This window comes from Schistocerca serialis, chromosome 1 (genome assembly GCF_023864345.2).
Source record: "Schistocerca serialis cubense isolate TAMUIC-IGC-003099 chromosome 1, iqSchSeri2.2, whole genome shotgun sequence".
Classification (NCBI taxonomy): domain Eukaryota; kingdom Metazoa; phylum Arthropoda; class Insecta; order Orthoptera; family Acrididae; genus Schistocerca; species Schistocerca serialis.
In genome coordinates, this window is record NC_064638.1 from 390956202 (window position 1) to 390974487 (window position 18286).

The 18286-nt window shown below is 36.9% G+C and overlaps 1 protein-coding gene across 5 annotated transcripts in view; it reads right to left on the reverse strand.

Moving 5' to 3' along the window:
- Positions 1–18286, reverse strand: part of LOC126471412 (calponin homology domain-containing protein DDB_G0272472) — a 162988-nt gene that overhangs the window by 38479 nt on the left and 106223 nt on the right. For 4 of the 5 annotated variants that reach the window (XM_050099549.1, XM_050099558.1, XM_050099576.1 and 1 more), the window contains one exon: positions 7684–7770. The exons of the other annotated variant lie outside the window; for it this stretch is intronic. In XM_050099549.1, coding sequence (XP_049955506.1) covers positions 7684–7770 — 87 coding nt within the window. The remainder of the gene's footprint in view (positions 1–7683; positions 7771–18286) is intronic. 5 annotated transcript variants of the gene reach the window in all.

An 18286-nucleotide genomic window follows, 5' to 3' on the forward strand; every position in this document is an offset into this window, starting at 1 on the left:
CATTAATAAGTTATGTTTGTAAAACTGAAACTACTCCAAGCCACAGGTCTATGACTCCCAGCCCTGCATTACATAAAGACAGCGTTCTTTATCTAAAGCAGGAAAAGACTGGATAGCTGAAACTTCCTAGTCTGGATGCTGACTTGTTACCACTGATCAAGAAACATAAAGGGAGAATGAATTACAGCAAGTGGTAGTTCACAAGGTTTTCAGCATAAATATGACACACTATGAGAGTAAGGGGGAGGGGGGGGGGATGATTTTTAAAAATCCCATATATGAAACAAAGGGAGATGCCACAAGAGTGAAGATACTTTCATTCATTTATCAAATCATATAGTTTTCCAGCCTTTTACAAAAGCCACAGATGTGTAGGATAAGCTGAGAGGTCTACGGAGGCTCTCAACTTCAAATTACTGATTTGGAAAATCTGAACATTCCTATCGCAGAATATTTATTGAACATAAAATTACAGTACAATATAAAGCAATGTTTGCTTGAAGTCACTTTCTGGCCAATGCAATCCTTCAGGCTAAATGGAATTATCATAGGAATAATGGATGTCATGTTCCTGAAAGTCCTCCTTGTCACAACACACCAATTTAACTTAGAACACTGGAGAAAAATTGAGATCTACTGTAAGCCATTGCCAAAGGCAACAACATGTACAATATTTTTTTAAATCTCCAGCAACAAATACTGCCTTTAAAACTGACTGGTGCATTTCCAAGTTTATCAAAGCACATACACAATTAAAACAATATTATGAGAAGGCTGGATTCCTACTAACAACACAGAGGATGCACTGAATCACAACAGGCACCATGAAAAGAATGTTAAACACAACCTTTCAGACAAAGAAGTGCTCCTTTGGAAATATATATATACATAAAAAAAACCACATGACAACTTTGCCCCGACCATAGCGGTGTGTGTGTGTGTGTGTGTGTGTGTGTGTGTGCGCGCAGTGCTTTTGTTTTGTGTGTGTGTGTTTTTTTTTTTAACAGGCTTTTCACTGCCTGTCTACAACTGAAGACCTCCTGTATGTGGTACACAGCAATTTATCCTTTTCATAATATTGCTATTCCAAGTCCACACTTATTGTTTGATATATAATTAAATTCATTCAACACAGTGCCCAGTTTAATAGTTATCACAGCCAAGAACAAGTGTATACTTACAAAAGGAATTGACTGCACACTTATTCATGTGTATGAAATTTGTACAAAAGGAAGAAATAAATTAACAAAGGTACTTACATAGCAGAATTTTGACACATTTGCTTTGGGTATATAAAACATAATAGAAAAAAGTGATCTGATTTCAATAGTAAGTGCTGCCATACTGATGACACAGCAACCAACCTTATTTCCATAGCACTCCATCTCAATTCCATGTACAAATCAGGCTGACCAGCTGGAGCAAATACAGCAACATTTTCAAATGACGCTAATCTGTGCCACACCACTGCGTAGGGAGACTGACAATCTCATACAACAGAAGCGCTACATAAATGTTTAGCCAAAGACATCATATGTAAAGGAACTAAATACACACCTAGTGGCACATTCTTGGAAGGTAACCAGATCAAATTTCCTTCGAAGGCTTCAACATCTCAAGTTAATGAAATGTTGAACCACATATTTTTAATCTGTCTAGATCAAAACATACCACATGAATTAAAGAAGCTGGATACTTAAGACTGGTAAAAACAGGCTTTCTTGCATACCCTTTACAATAGAATTCAGGAACCAGAAATATTTTGAATTCTTAAGAAACTCACTGAAAACCAAACTATAATGAAGATTCGTATCTTTTGCACAAACAATGGAAAGTAATTTGTAAATTCAAATTAGAATCAGACAACTTTAAGTCATATGCGAGAAAAAATGCTTGTAACTGCAACAACTGTTGCTGTGAAAGTATGGTGCTTACTCTTTGAAACTCACTTCTTCACAAAGTTTGGGATAGAAGAGTCTCCACAGTAATGCATTTCCTAAATGGAGCATCTAAGAAAGAACACAAGATGTTGACCAACAAAGCTTGGAACGAAAAGAGGTCAAGTTTTCAACACCTATGAATAGTAGTTGTAGCACATGAAACACAGTGACTGTAATCTGTAATTTACTGCACGGACAGTAAAGTGTACTGGTTATCTGAACTTGCTCATAAGTGATCAGCAAAAGCAAGAAGCGTCACTTATAATGAAGAAATGATTTACGAGAATTCATTTGAAACATAATTATGATCAATCACAAGAATAAATTTAAATTTTTATTTTTTTCGCACATAAAATGAAGATGAACTAACAAATAAGACTGGAGTAAGTTTAAACATAACTGAAGACTACTGGGCCAATCAAAAATTTGCAGGCCACAAGCCCAAATGAGAACAGTACAGAAGAATTCATCTTTGATGTTTATCTGAGTCTTTTAGAATTCCTCCACCCAAGAATGTGGATGAGGATGTTTGATAACTTTCTACATATTTATTCAAATCAAATGCATTGATACTGAAAGGCACACAATAACTGGATAACACTGACAAATGTCTATAAAAGAAGAAAAAATTCAGTTGTCTTCCACACAAAATATTATTAATGCTGAACAGATTTTCAAAAATCACAAAACATTTAACAAGGCCACACTGTAAACAATGAAAATCATGTTACCAAAAGACATGCATAAAAAAATCATTTTGATTATGATGAAACCTGCGCACTAATAATAGCATAAAATTCACTAAGATACAGTGGAACTGCACATCCCTTATTACCACATTTTCCTGTATAGTACATCCACGTTTGGAAATACCTGCCCCAATTGCATTAACCACAAATAAAAATCACTCATGTTCTCCTTCCCATGTAGCATATTCATATTAGGCACTGTCTATACTGTTCAGCCCCTGCTACTTTTACTGACAATAGTTCTTAGAGAGGCGGGAGTATGAAGTTTGGGGCTGGGAACTCTGCAAATCAGACATTTCATTTTCTAAATGTATGATTTCTATGCTACAACTAAATGTATTAAAACAGGGTGAATACACGGACAAGGAAGGGGGGCAAAAAATCCCGGATATCCTGGTTAAAAATAATTTTTACCAACGTGAAAATACACTTTTTCCATGTTAAATGACTGTAGTATACTTTCCGGCAAAACTGTAAAACTTGTGAACCCTTTGAATGGTTAAGGTTTTATACACCGGCATAGAATTTTCCGGCACTTGAGAGAGAGAGAGAGAGAGAGAGAGAGAGAGAGAGAGAGAGAGAGAGAGAGAGATGCTTTTGAAAGATCTTTGATGTGCAGCAACATATATGCTGCATATTTTCGTATGCTGGAAATTCTTCTAAATAACTGCACCCCAAAGTGTTAAGTTTTAAATGCGAGCCAAATGCTCTGTGATTTAATAAATTCATTGCACATTCTCATACGTAACATAATTCATCCTTTGTAAAAGGAAATTTAATTTGAAAGTAACGCTTTTCAAACCGCCGTTTGCAATATTTTCTTACTACCTGTTGGAAATACGTTCGCTTCAGCAGTTGCCACAGGCTGCGAAAACAGGCATTTTTTACTGCTCTTGCGTAGCTCCAATAACATAGGAAGCTCGTATATTTGTACATATAAAGCATTAAGAGATCTTAAATTATGTCATAAAAGAAACAGGACATCAGAGGATATTCAATGAGCATCGGAATTTTGTAAACCCTACTAAGACGCATAATTTGGCTTAAAGTGCACATTCATATGTCCACATTCACAATGAAGTAGGTCCCAATCTGATATTAAGCTTTTCAGAGTAGTTTTTGGAATGTAAATTTTCTTGGAATAACACTACTGAATTATCTCATATTTGGTTCTTTATTATGGCGTAATACCAGAAGATGTAAACGTGCACTTGAAATTCAGTGAACAGTTGAAGCTAGCCAATAGTGTGGAATGAAACACTTCATTTCAAATAAAAAGTCTTCCTCAGTGGGAAAGATTGATAAGACAAATTTCTGTAGCAAACCAACAGCAATTATTTCATTGTTCTGCAAGGCGAATGATAAGTGCTTGACTGGCAAAAACATGGAAATAAGAAAACAAAGTAATTACGTATTTTAGACTTCTGTAATTAATGTGAATTCACTGATTGAATTCATCGATAGTTCCAGGCCACAGAAATCCGTTTTGAGTTCATTTTACATGAGAGCTGTAAGCAAAGAGGAAAAAGCAAGATCACGAAACGTAAACACGGTTCACGTGGAGACTATCTCCTCCCCTCTACAACTCAGACTGCTCTGCACATGTTCAAATCTGTCAGCTTGGGCGCAGCAAAGGAATTTATCAGATAGCATATGACTGCTCGCTGCTACTGCCAATACAGCTAACAGCCACACTTCAAGTAGCCAGATGCAGGAACTGCTTCATATGCGACTTAACTGAACATGAGCCCACAGCAACTGCTCAAACAAACCTAATGTAAACAGTCATGATGTCACACTCATCAGAAGCAATCTGTTATTATGAAGTACAGTATAACTCCGCCTTTATGTTCCTGGAATTAACATTTTCCTGCCGTTTACGACATTTTTTTGTCATTCTCAGCAAAGGTGCCATGATGATTACAACAATCATGAAACTGCGTATGCACAGTAGACACAGTTTGGAAATGATTGTGATTAGTAATTAACTCTTTATTCAAACAAACCTAGTTACTCCCTCCAGCCACCACGCCGAACTTTAACACCTTTACCGGTTCAAGTCCACAGAGTAGAGTGCTCTGGTGTCAATAAACTTAACCATGTAATCTTTGTAAATGCTACTGGATGGCCAACATCATGCCAGCATCATATTTTTTCTTCGCAAACATTTTTTTCGTTACTGCATAAATCGCGGGAAAATTATAATTATTTTGATTCAAAATCGAGTGCAACTTAACATTGTGGACATAGGGAATTTTACGAGATGAAAAGATTAATGAGGGAAACATATGTTGTTCCTGAAAAAGGCGTTAAACTCTCAGGACAAATAAGCTATCATTTTATCAAAAATAAGTGGTGCTCTAAGCATACTGACTCACAGCATTTTGTTCGAGAGAAAATTGACAAAGTTAAAATACTTAAATGTACCTCAACAGTTCAGTAGCTTGTTCAAATGATGAAAATGGCAATAGAGAAAAATTAACACAATCAACTGATCAATGACTGGTTTACAAGTTCTCACCAAAATGTATTAAAAAGTTGGAAGTTTGAATCTATGCCTGCTTGTACTGTAATCTTTACTGTATCGTGCATATTGATCTGTGTGCACTCAGTTTCTGTCACATTTACATTGCTGTCTCTCAGGAAGGTAAACAGGATCAGAATTTATCTTCTAAATGGCACACCCATGTAACATGGGGCTTACATATAAACTGTTTTTATTATTATTGTTGTTAAAAAAGAACATAAATTGTTAAAAGAATCCAGTGTAAGAATGTTAAATCCTCAACATGAAGAATATTAATGCGTGACAGTTAAATATAATTACACATTAATACATAATATCAAAATTTTATAAAATTGATCTTTAGATTAATACAGATATCACCAAAAAACAATAAGTAGACATTGGAAATATTACAATACTGATAGGTCTTCACAAACGTGACAATAAAGTGAGTAAAATATGGAGAACAACACAGCCATTAATATGTGTATGAATTATTAAACACCACAAAATGACATTTCCATCCCAGGGACACATTTTTATTCACAACAACAACAACAACAACAACCACCACCACCACCACCACCATTGTGGTAGCGAAAAGTATATCACTGATTCACTGCATTAGTTTAATCAGTTTCACATAAATTCATTACTTTAATAATTTTCTTCTGCCTTGATAATTGTTGTTCTTAATACTGCAACTGTCCACGCAAATTAATTCTTCTCATTTAGACAGAATCATTTGTGAAAACTTATCAATGATATTAGCAGTGGCTTTACATACACATGCATCTGCACAGCAACTACCAAAGACAAGGTCTGAAACTATTAGATAAGGTAACTACACCTGATAGATCCCAGGGCGACAGAAATTCGGGACAGCTTTGTATCCTGCACAAGGTGGAAATCTCAATTCATCATGCAACACCTAGCTGAAGAAATGGAGTTCCAGAATAATTCTCTGTTTATTTTCATAATAGTGAATGTGGAGGAGAGAAATCTCAGCTATGCATGCAATTAATTGGAATCTGTAGCTTAATGAGGCTTTAAGAGAGAAGAATGGTTGATCATATCGTATACACAGTACAGACCCCAAGTTCAAGGCTCAAGACACTGCCACATTAAAAATCTGAGGCATATGAGTTTTTAATGTATGTTTACTCAAAATGAAGTCCTTCTGAAACAAAACATTTATCAGAATATGTTTCCAATGTAGTCATGGCTTCAGAGAAGTCTTCCTTTTGAACTGTTTGGAGTTTTATTTGTCAAAGCCTTCCAAGACCACCTCACTTGAGTCTTATCTTGAGCTCAAGAAGTAACTTTTCAGTTTAGGAAAGAAGAAAATTTCACAGCTGTGAAGTCTGGTGAACAAGCTGAATTACGCAACACTGACGTTAGCTTTTCTGTGATGAACAGCTGCACAGGAGACAAGGCACTGTCACACAGAAGCAGGTTGAGAGAGACCACATAATAACTGGCTTAATGAGTCAGTGATCTCAAGCTGCAATTTGATGAACACTTGTTGATAAAACTCCATACTAATTATGGTTCCAGAAAACACCATCTCTTTACAAATGATGCATTTGCTATTGAAAAACACTAACATAATACGGATCCTTGAACTGTTCGAGCGCAGTTCTTCCAGTGTTTAGGACGGATGTTTCTGAAAGTGAAAGAGGTGTCAGACTTAATCCCTGACAACAATGATGAAGGAGATCACAGAAAGCTTGGGACTTCATCTAAATCTAATGTATCAAGTTCACCAAAAACTTTTATCCGACAATTCCATCGTGAAAGGCTTCATAGACATATTAAAGAGATTTCACATCCCATTCATAAGTAAAACAATGAGCTTGTTACCAGTAATAACATTTTAGTAGTGGTCAAGCACATATAAAAAGACCACTCAATCGTCCATCTGCTCCAGTGTTAAGAGTGTGAAATAAATCTTGCACTCGGCTCATATCTGATCAACTCTTAAAACAAAATATACAAATCCACGTTTTGGGATTTTTATTTCCTTATCACATGAGATTCTGAACTGCTCGTGTATTCAGATGGGTGGCCTCATTCAGATGGTGTGATGTTTTGGCAATTTGACTTGTTGCAACCGACCAGTTCCGTAATGTACGACTTTCTTCTGCTGAGTGCTGTCTTTACACCCCCTACCTCCTGCTCTCTGCCACAGTCTGGCAACACCACCTGCATGCACCTCCATTAATGTGGTTGGAGCAGGAGGGGGAGGGGGGACGACGACAGGGTTCACAGCCGAGACTTGAGTCTTCATCGCCTACCAGCCCTCAGAAAAATGTTTCTGCTGTTCAGAAATGGTTGTTTCATTCAGAGTTCTTACTGACTGTACTGTGAATACAAGTATGCCCATCCATATATAATGTGAAAGTGTTACATCTCATCTGATACCTAAATTGCATTGGCCTTTGCAACATACAAAAAATTTTAAAATTAGATATTGTAATCGTGGTACCTCTTTCTTGTTGGTGATTTTTACTTTCTTCTTGGAATATTTAATGCTGGAAACATTTTCTGGTAGGAATAGCTTTGTGACAGGCTCCTATAGCATAAAAAATACAAAATTAAAAACTCTGAAAGGAATTGTCACACAGAAGAAATTACTCTTTCTGAAGCCAAAGTATCTTATAATATGACTGTTATGAAATGTTTATCATTTGAGTTCACACTATTCTGAACAATTAGTATGTCACATGAGAACACTCTAATTTGAAGCACTGTGGAAGAGTAGTCACTATTCATTTCTGACAAAATTAAACTTCATGCTGTGGCGACCCAATCAGTATCACAGCAAGATAAATTGACTGTTGTCAACATTCTTCATTTCAGTTACTTCACTACAAACAGCTATCCATATCATCGATGTATTGGTTCCTTATGCAGTGAAACTCGCACATCTTTATCACTCTGTGTAAATGTTACAGGACGTGGAATGGAAAAAGGCACTTACCCTTATTAAGTAACAGCAATGAAAGAGACGGAGAGATGGGTGGGAAGCTGATGATAACTGAATAGGAGTGTGGTACAGGAGGAATACACACTTTAAAAAGATATGAAGTCTAGCTTTTTATATTTCCGAAAGTAACTGTGGGTTAAACCTGAAACATTGCCCATAACAACATACCAATACAAGGTCTCAGAAAAGAAAATTTCATTCCCCTATCGCTTTCCAAAAGTTCACAAATCGTGAGCAAAGTTGATGATTTTTCTAAATATGGCTATTTTTGGCCCACTTTCATGAAAAAGTCTTCGGCCAATCCTTTTAAACAGTTTTGTTTAGAAAGACCATGTTCTAAATCACCTAAAAAACTATATTTGGTTTTGCAATGCGAGCATATAAGGTCCTAAAAAGGAATGGCATGGGGGAATTTCAGTGAAAAATGGGTTCATATTCAGCTGATACTTATTAAATGATAACACCACCTGCATGCACCTCCATTAATGTGGTTGGGGGAGGGGGGACGACGACAGAGTTCACAGCCGAGACTTATTAAATATGTCTCTACAGTTGTTTAGTACTCACAGTTGAAGGTAATATCAAAAATTCAGATGACTGAAATAAGCTGATTCAGAGACACTACAAACAAGTAGTCCTTCCTCTTCCTTTTAGATGTCTATACAGCATTCAGCTCTACAAAATTCTTTTTATAAAACATGAAATGGAATAAGGAATCCTTTGGTTTCTGTCTGACGAAAATTTTTCCCAAACACTCCCATCAGTGGTGTCATCTGGCTGGTAGTATACTTTTCCTCATTATATTCTGCAGCAAATTAATGAAACCTTTAAAAAATTCAAGTAGCATAAAGTAAACATAAGAGTAGGAGCCTAAGAGAAAACCCTTTTAAATTTGGCGTCTGACACATGTAGAAATGTATCATCGGCTTGGGATCTTGTGCAAAGAAATCCTTATCAGGTTTGGGAACATGTGGTAAAGAAATTCAGCCATGGTTGCTGTTGCACAGTTATCGGGCATGGCCCCTAAGATGATGAGGATACTGGTTTTCAAACTATAAAAGAAACCAGATGTGGTTAAGCCCACATGGACAACACCAGTACATTTATACAATATTCCATGTGTATACTAATGTTTCACATTAACTGCAGGCTATGCTAACATGAGGCACACTATACCTCAACACCAGCATGAAATTAGTACATGAATAGCATTAGGCAACAAAAATAAATACTAATAATTCTCTGCAACATGAATTCATTCCAAGAAACATCAGGAAGACTGCTGTGAACTTTACCAAAATTTTCGCAATATGGCAGTGGTTTGAAACCTGTAGGTTACTTATATGATGTGTGCTGCAGCTGTTACACAACTTTACTACCCTACCATGACCTCCACTGTCTGATAATGCAGAATTAAACTGTAAAGTTTAGAAACAGTTTGATCCTGTGGTTGTAGCACAAAAACAGGCTGAAATAAGTCATGATGAGTAGCGAAAAAACATTGCTTTTGTAAAAGTTTTTCAAGTTATTCATACTTATATCACTTCCTACTAATTTTGTAATTCATTCAACTTCCTAGTCATCAAGACTTCATATTATCTTCCCCAGAGAAAACTAAACAATTGTAGAACATAATAAAAGATGTCAGATTGAATTCGATTATCAGTGAAATATGGGGAACTTTTCAATGCAACTCCAACTTGTCATCATCTAATATTTTTGAGGGGGGGGGGGGGGGCGCCTTATGTGCTCACGCTTTGAAACCAAATACAGTTAAGAATATGGTCTTTCTAAAGAAAATGGTTTAAAATAGTTTGCAGAAGACACTTTGTAAAGCTGGGTCAAAAACAGACATTTTTGGTATTTTTATAAAGACTGTCAAATTTGCCTTCTATTTGTCAACTACTGGAAAGCAGTAGGAGAATGAAGTTTTATATCTTAAGACCCTATACTGACAAGTCTTTTATAGCAATGATTCAGGATTATCGCACTCTTACTTTCGGAGATATAAAATACAAAACTACACATTTTTCCAAACATTTATTTTTTCAGCATTTTTGCTTCAAATTATCATTATGCAAATCACCGAGGAAATTTTTTTTATTATTTTTTTAAAAGAGAGCATAAAAAGTTGTACAAGATGACCTAGTTTTGTTTCTATCAAGAAAATATTACCGGAGACATTATGTTTCAAAGTTGCTCAAAACTCGTGGGTGCACTATTGATAACTGCACTATGGGGTCGAACAAAATGAACTACGACTCTGGAAGTATTAAATTAATGATTGTGAGACTTTATCAGTGTTCATTGGGCATGTGTGAACTTGTTCATTCAAAATTTCATCAAAATCCGTGATGGTCATGTGGGAACCTTTAAACCACTTGGAATGAAATGACCTCTTCTTTTGAGTGCGACTCCCTATCGTCTCTGGTACCCATGCACCTGGCACCCCCCCTCTCACATTCCTAGCCAACAAACCTGCTCTCCCTTCTCCAAGCCACTACTTACCCACCCCCAAACCCTCTTCTGCTTCTTCCCTCTACCCGCCCCACCCTACTCCTGCCAAAATACAATCCCAGCACTGTGTGTCCAGCCAGTACAGGTGTGTGTGTGTGTGTGTGTGTGTGTGTGTGTCCACTCTAGCTCAACAAAGGATTTGTTCTGAAATCAAACAAGATTTTCTTAGTCACTTGTGTGTGGCTGTCAACAGTTCAACACTTCTGCTATTCAGTGGGTGATCTCCTTAACTCCTAAATATATGTACAAACGGTACATTTTAAAAGACTATGGAGTACAAGTGGACGCCCTTTCCATTTTTGATGGATGGAGTACAGTATATATCTGTAATATCAACCGAAATAATCAGCAAAAGTTTCTCTATCATGGTAAACAACATTTCTCAATTAACCTTTCATGTTTAGTAGCTTATAAAGAAAAGTGGCTCAAACATGGAGTAAATACCGACAATAATAAATTCTTATAAAAGTTAGAAATGGTTCAACCAGTCAGAAAGCTGGGTACACTTGACATCAGAGGTGGTGGAAAAAGGCAAAGGAGAGAGGAGAGGAGGGGGAAGAGAACATTCAATTGACATTTCCGTACTTACTTTATATCAACAGTAGACAATTACATTATCATGAAAGAGGAAAGTTGTGAGAAAAGTTCATTATTCAATGAGTTTGCTTTCTAATCTGTTTGCAGGCAACAAACCAACAGCAACACATGATCTTTGAAAGATATGTAAGTATAGTTATGACCTAATTTCACACAACTCATTTTCAACATACTACATATGCTGTTACTTGGAATGAGTCTTGCAACAAGCGTACTAAAATGTGTTTTACAAATCATGAAATGGTGGGCAGATCGTAGGTAATGTCAGAAAAACAAATCTGTATCCGGCAGGTGCAAAATGGTAAAATGGAAGTAAGCAGAGCGTGTGCAGAATAACATGGCTAGTAGATGTGCACTTGGAAGGGCAGGAATGGGGAGAGCAATAGTGATGGTGGTTGCAAGTAGGTTGTCAACATGCTGTGGGGGAAATGCCAAGTGCTGGAGGGGAAGTGTCATTCTAAACTGAATCCTAGGCTCACATCTTTTGTAAATATTACATGGAACCACTCCCCACCTGCACTTGCATGGCGACCATCCATAAGATCTATTGTCATTTCCGATTTCCTTAGTATCTAAAAAGAATCCCACTGAAAGTGTAACAAAAGCAGCAATTTATTAACCATTCGTAACTTTCAGAGAAGCATCATGAGTGGCAAATTAATTAAAACCTACATTTCTCTCATTGCCATATCAAAATCTGTTTCTTTTGATAAAACACAGCACAGTTTACACAATGTCACCTCACTAACATGTTGTGCATACACAACAGCGAGAGAACTCTGAAACAGTGGTTTATTTAAATTTATAAAGTGCACATCTGAGGACAAGTAAGGTTGACATCTTAACAAAACGCCCAGCCTCAGTACAAAAATAAATGTGTGAAGTCTTCACTTACGTTGTTCCAAAACTTGCAGAATTTCTCGTTTCACCAGCTATATATAGCTCTTAAAAATTACATTCCTTCATCGTAAAAGTATCTATTTAACGGAGTAACATGTAGATAATGAAGTTTTCCATAATAACCATAGAGCAAAATGCTCTACTCTTTGCTTAATATAATTTGACTAAATTTATTTTTGATATCTCAAACTGTTTATGAAATATGAGTAATGTTAAGGATATTTCATTCTGGTTTTATCGCTAATATACGCAATCACAAGTGAGTATGGTACATAAGATCAATTTTCTCAAAACTGGTGACAGATAGAGATCTTCATCCAAGTCTAAAGAAAAATGTAATATATTAGCTAAAATTCATACACGACAGCATATTATGTAATATGAACCACACACAAAATCATCATGACCCCTCTTTTTATTGCAGACTTTTTTGAATTTCATGCAGTCCCTTAACTGAATTATCGCAATAACAATGACCATTAACGAAATGATGGGTATAACATCCTGAAGCTGCCCTGCACAGTTTAACGATTTTTTTTTCTCCAAATAGTTTCCATAAAATCATTTGAGATAGATTGCAGGGCATTTGTCTCAATTCTATCATCACACTACAATGTCAACCTGCCAAAAGAAGTCAAACGGTATTGGTCTCCCCTTCTGAATAAATGAAGTCACCCAGTGCTTTGGAATAGATTGCTCACTGAGCAATGGCTACTGTATTCTCCTTGGACTCTATGCTGCTAAGTTACTTCCATGTTACAGTTCTTATAACCAAGTCAATACTAATAGGAGCAGCAAACAAATGGTCTCAAAGGTATAATTTCATTATATGATTATTTCAGTTCATACACAAAAGATTCAAGAGCCTCAACATAAATCACAAATAACTTTCAAGGAAATGAATACTCCCTACTTCACCCTCTTAGGGATCGATTTATACCCCCACTCTCAAAATAAGCCTATGTTCTTCCTCAGGGTTCACGCTACTGCAAAACAAATTTCGTCGAAATCCGTTCGCCAGTTTAGTCATGAAAATTTAACAGTTACTTTCACATTTAATATTATTATTATTATGGATTAAACACATTGAGGATTGTATAAGTAATGTATCCATTACATTGAATCATGTTATCATGTTATGCAGCACGTATAAACCAATACAAGCATTTTCACAAATACGACAAAGCACAAAAGTCAAGAAGTAAATAACTTTTTTAGTGATTACATACTGATTTGCATAGTATTCTTCAAATCAATAAATATAACCTGTTCACTTTACAACAGCCATTTTGGCTGAGTAAATTATCTTCTGGGGGTTATGGAAAATTTGGGGGTGGGGGGGTGGGGCGGGGGGGGGGGGGGGGGGGGGGGTGGACAATAGTTTGTAATTGGGTCATTCCATGCAAACTGGTCTAGAGTTTCCCCACTCGAGCAACATAAATTTTGATAAAATAATAAACAATAATAAATGGTTAAGTTTCATTACCACCAACTCAATACTTGCAGAGATATAGTCCTCCTTTATTTTGGCCCTTAGCACAGTTTTCAACAGCGGACCCCCAAGTTTTCAGGGACTTGGAGACATAATAGGCAACATTTTCTTGAAAGAGACAAAACTTGGCCACATTGTGCAACAGAACTAATAACAATAACAATAATAATAATAATAATAACAATGATAAAGATCTCTTCAGCAATTTTACGTGAATAATTTGCAGCTAAGGCTCCCGAAAAAAACTGTTGCTTGAAAAAAAATATGAAGCTCAGTTTTTTATATTTTCAAAAGTAAATGTGGAATAAATTTAAAACTTTGTGCTTAATACCTTAACAATACAAGGTTTTAGAACCTACAATTTCAGTCTCCTATGGTGTACACAATTAGGGCAAAGCTGACAATTTTTATAAAAAAAGTCAAAATGTGTTTTTTATTTCACTTTTACAAAAAAAGTGTCTTTTGCAAACTCTTTTAAACCATAAAGGCAAGAAGGTGGAGGTGCACTGAAAGCTTAACCGTATTCCACTGACACTCAAATCTGACATCTTTTATGACGTCCTACAATTGCTGAGTCCTCTCTCCAGAAGGTAATATCAAAAGTCTTGATGACTAAGAAGTGAAATGGAGTAAGAAGAAGAAGAAGAAGAAGAAGAAAGGGGCTTTTTTTGTTACAATTCCGTGAAGTATTTCAGCTGAAATTTCTGAAGAAGAGAAATTTGTTAACATCAAGTATAGATTTAAGTGTCAGGAAATCCTTTCTGGAAGTATTTGCATGGAGTGTAACCATGTATGGAAGTGAAACATCAACAATAAATAGTTTAGACAAGAAGAGAGTGGTGTGACAGAAGAATGGTGAAGATCAGATGGGTATATCAGGTAACTAATGAAGTGGTACTGAATAGAACTGGGGAGAAGAGGAATTTGTGACAACTTGACTAGAAGAAGGGATTGGTTGGTAGGACACGTTCTGAGGCGTCAAAGGAATGCCAATTTAGTATTGGAGGGAAGTGTGGATAATAAAAATCGTAGAGGGGGACCAAGAGATGAATACAGTAGGCAGATTCAGAAGGTTGCCGTAGGTATTCGGAGATGAAGAGGCTGGCACAGGATAGAGTAGAATGGAGAGCTGCATCAAACTAGTCTCTGGACTGAAGAAGACGACAACAACAACAACAACAACAACAACAACAACTACTACTACTACTACTACTACTACTACTACTACTACTACTACTGCCAGTTTTACGGTATTATCATATTGTATACATTTTGTTAAACTTCACAGAAGTCTTGCTTGCATTTTTTGAAACGGATTCCCATCATAGAGAATTATTAGTATGTTCTTTTATTGTGTAATGCTACTGATTTGCTCGTTGAATTCCAGTTTAAGGTATATCATACTTTGTGTTAGCTTAATTTGCGCTTTATGTGCAACATTAGTGTACTGGTGAGAAACTGTGTAAATGTGCTGCTGGGGTCCACGGTGGCTTCATTAATGCTGGCTTTTTTAATTCTTTTAAAGTGAGAAAACCAGCATCCCCATTGCCATAAGGCCCATGTTTGATAGCTGTGCAACAGCAGCCACGGGTGGTTTTGTTTACCACAGGTTCCCAAGTCTAATGATACATTTCTTTAAGAGCCAGGTCAGAGCGACAAGAGGTATCTTTTAGGACCCTAATCTTCTATTTACTTCAAGCTACTTTATAATTTGTTGCTGAATGTCATGAGGGAAACTACATTGCCATCCAGATAGTGTTGCCTGATGATTCTGTTATAACTGCAATAATGTGCTGTTCTGGAAGCCAACACATGTCATTCTTCGATGGCCAATAAAATGAATTCTCGACCAGATATTAAGCTTTTCTGTGTGGTTTTCTGGATGCAAATTCTCTTGGAGTACCAGTACTGTATTATCTCTTGTTTGGTTCTTTATTATGGCATAATGCCATACATACTAGAATATGAAAATGTGCTCTTGAAATGCAGCGAACAGTTGAAACTAGCCAAAACTGTGGAATTAAAAACTTCGTTCCAAATAAAATGACTGTCTCAGTGGAAAAGATTAATAAAAGCCAAATTTCTTTAGCAAACCGACAAAAATATCTATATCTATATCTACATCTACACCTACATCCATACTCCGCAAGCCACCTGACGGTGTGTGGCGGAGGGTACCTTGAGTACCTCTATCGGTTCTCCCTTCTATTCCAGTCTCGTATTGCTCGTGGAAAGAAGAATTGTCGGTATGCTTCTGTGTGGGCTCTAATCTCTCCGATTTTATCCTCATGGTCTCTTCGCGAGATATATGTAGGTGGGAGCAATATACTGCTTGACTCCTCGGTGAAGGTAAGTTCCCAAGACTTCAACAAAAGTCTGTACCGAGCTACTGAGCGTCTCTCCTGCAGTCTTCCACTGGAGTTTATCTATCATCTCCGTAACGCTTTCGCGATTACTAAATGATCCTGTAACGAAGCGTGCTGCTCTCCGTTGGATATTCTCTATCTCTTCTATCAACCCTATCTGGTACGGATCCCACAATGCTGAGCAGTATTCAAGCAGTAGGCGAACAAGTGTACTCTAACCTACTTCCTTTGTTTTTGGATTGCATTTCCTTACGATTCTTCCAACGAATTTCTGTCTGGCATCTGCTTTACCGACGATCAACTTTATATGATCATTCCATGTTAAATCACTCCTAATGCATACTCCCAGATAATTTATGGAATTAACTGCTTCCAGCTGCTGACCTGCTATATTGTAGCTAAATGATAAGGGATCTATCTTTCTAAGTATTCGAAGCACATTACACTTGTCTACATTGAGATTCAATTGCCATTCCCTGCACCATGCGTCAATTCGCTGCAGATCCTCTAGCATTTCAGTACAATTTTCCAATGTTACAACCTCTCGATATACCACAGCATCATCTGTAAAAAGCCTCAGTGAACTTCCGATGTCATCCACAAGGTCTTTTATGTATATTGTAAATAGCAACGGTCCTACGACACTCCCCTGCGGCACACCTGAAATCACTCTTACTTCGGAAGACTTCTCTCCATTGAGAATGACATGCTGCATTCTGTTATCTAGGAACTCTTCAATCCAATCACACAACTGGTCTGATAGCCCATATGCTCTTACTTTCTTCATTAAACGAACGCCTTGCGGAAGTCAAGAAACACGGCATCTACCTGTGAACCCGTGTCTATGGCCCTCTGAGTCTCGTGGACAAATAGCGCGAGCTGGGTTTCACACGACCGTCTTTTTCGAAACCCATGCTGATTCCTACAGAGTAGATTTCTAGTCTCCAGAAAAGTCATTATACTCAAACATAATGCGTGTTCCAAAAATAGCTTCATTGTTCTGCAAGGCGATTAACGCTTGACTGTCAGAAAGTGGAAACGAAATAAAATCTGAAACTAATAACATATTTTAGCCTTCTGTAATTATGTTAAAGTATTTTAATTCACTTTATGGCTCCCAGCTGCAGAAATCCATTTTGTTTTCATTTGACATGAGTGTAGTAAACGAAGAGGAAACAGCAAAATCACTAATTGTAAACACGGGTCATGTAGACACTACCAACCTCCCCATTATAACTCAGACTGCTCTGTGCATAAGTCCAGGATCTTCGATATTTCCAAACCAGGCCAATACCAGATAGTGGCGCCCCCACTCCCTCGAGCATTTGAAACAGGAGTCAAAAATTTACAAAAATCGACGATTCCAAATATATGTCAATTTTGTAGCGCACACCTTTCTGAATTGTCTGATACGTACAGCATATATGTTCAAGGAAATATAAGACATGTTATCTGGTCTTTAGTGTGCAAAAGTGCAGTGCCACACCACTTCATACAGCGTTCTTCTACCGCACGGCACTGTTTTTCGCTCTGTATATTTTGTGTAAATTTTGTAATGGATGCCATTAAACTACATTCAGAACAGTGGAAATTAAAATGACCTGCGATGCCTCTCCTGCTCCCAATCAGCCTGTTTGACATCCTGCCATTCTTAAAAACTCACAATTAATACTGGGTAGGATTATTTGTAACTGAGACATCAAGAACTCTTTACAAAATGTGTACACTTTATTGCCTCTTAGCCAATACCTTGCTGATTTGTGTAACATAAAATTAAATATAGAATACATAAACCCAGTAAAGACAAGAGACACGCAAGACAGTACACATTTCTTCAATCCTTAGGTCCTAGGATTTTTGTTCTCTCTAATCTTGCTACAGCTTTACATGGCATGCTTTCCCTTACGCAAAAGAATCTATAACCTGAACAAAGTTCGTCAAACATTTAACTACATGAAAAATCTAAATGTCATTGTCTACTACTGAAAAAGCTGTTAACACAAATAGTACCCAAGACTGGTGTGGTTTCTCGATCTGATTACGTCTACTTTGTCACTGTCTGCTAGATAAAACAAAATAGGCATTACTAATATTGCAGAAACTGTAACACACACCAAATAAATGAGGCAGCCATGGTCATTTTTATAACACACGAGAATACAACTCACGAAGTACCAATATGAAATGCCTATTTGGCCTGCTACAAGCCAAAAGCTTTATGTTAGGAAAA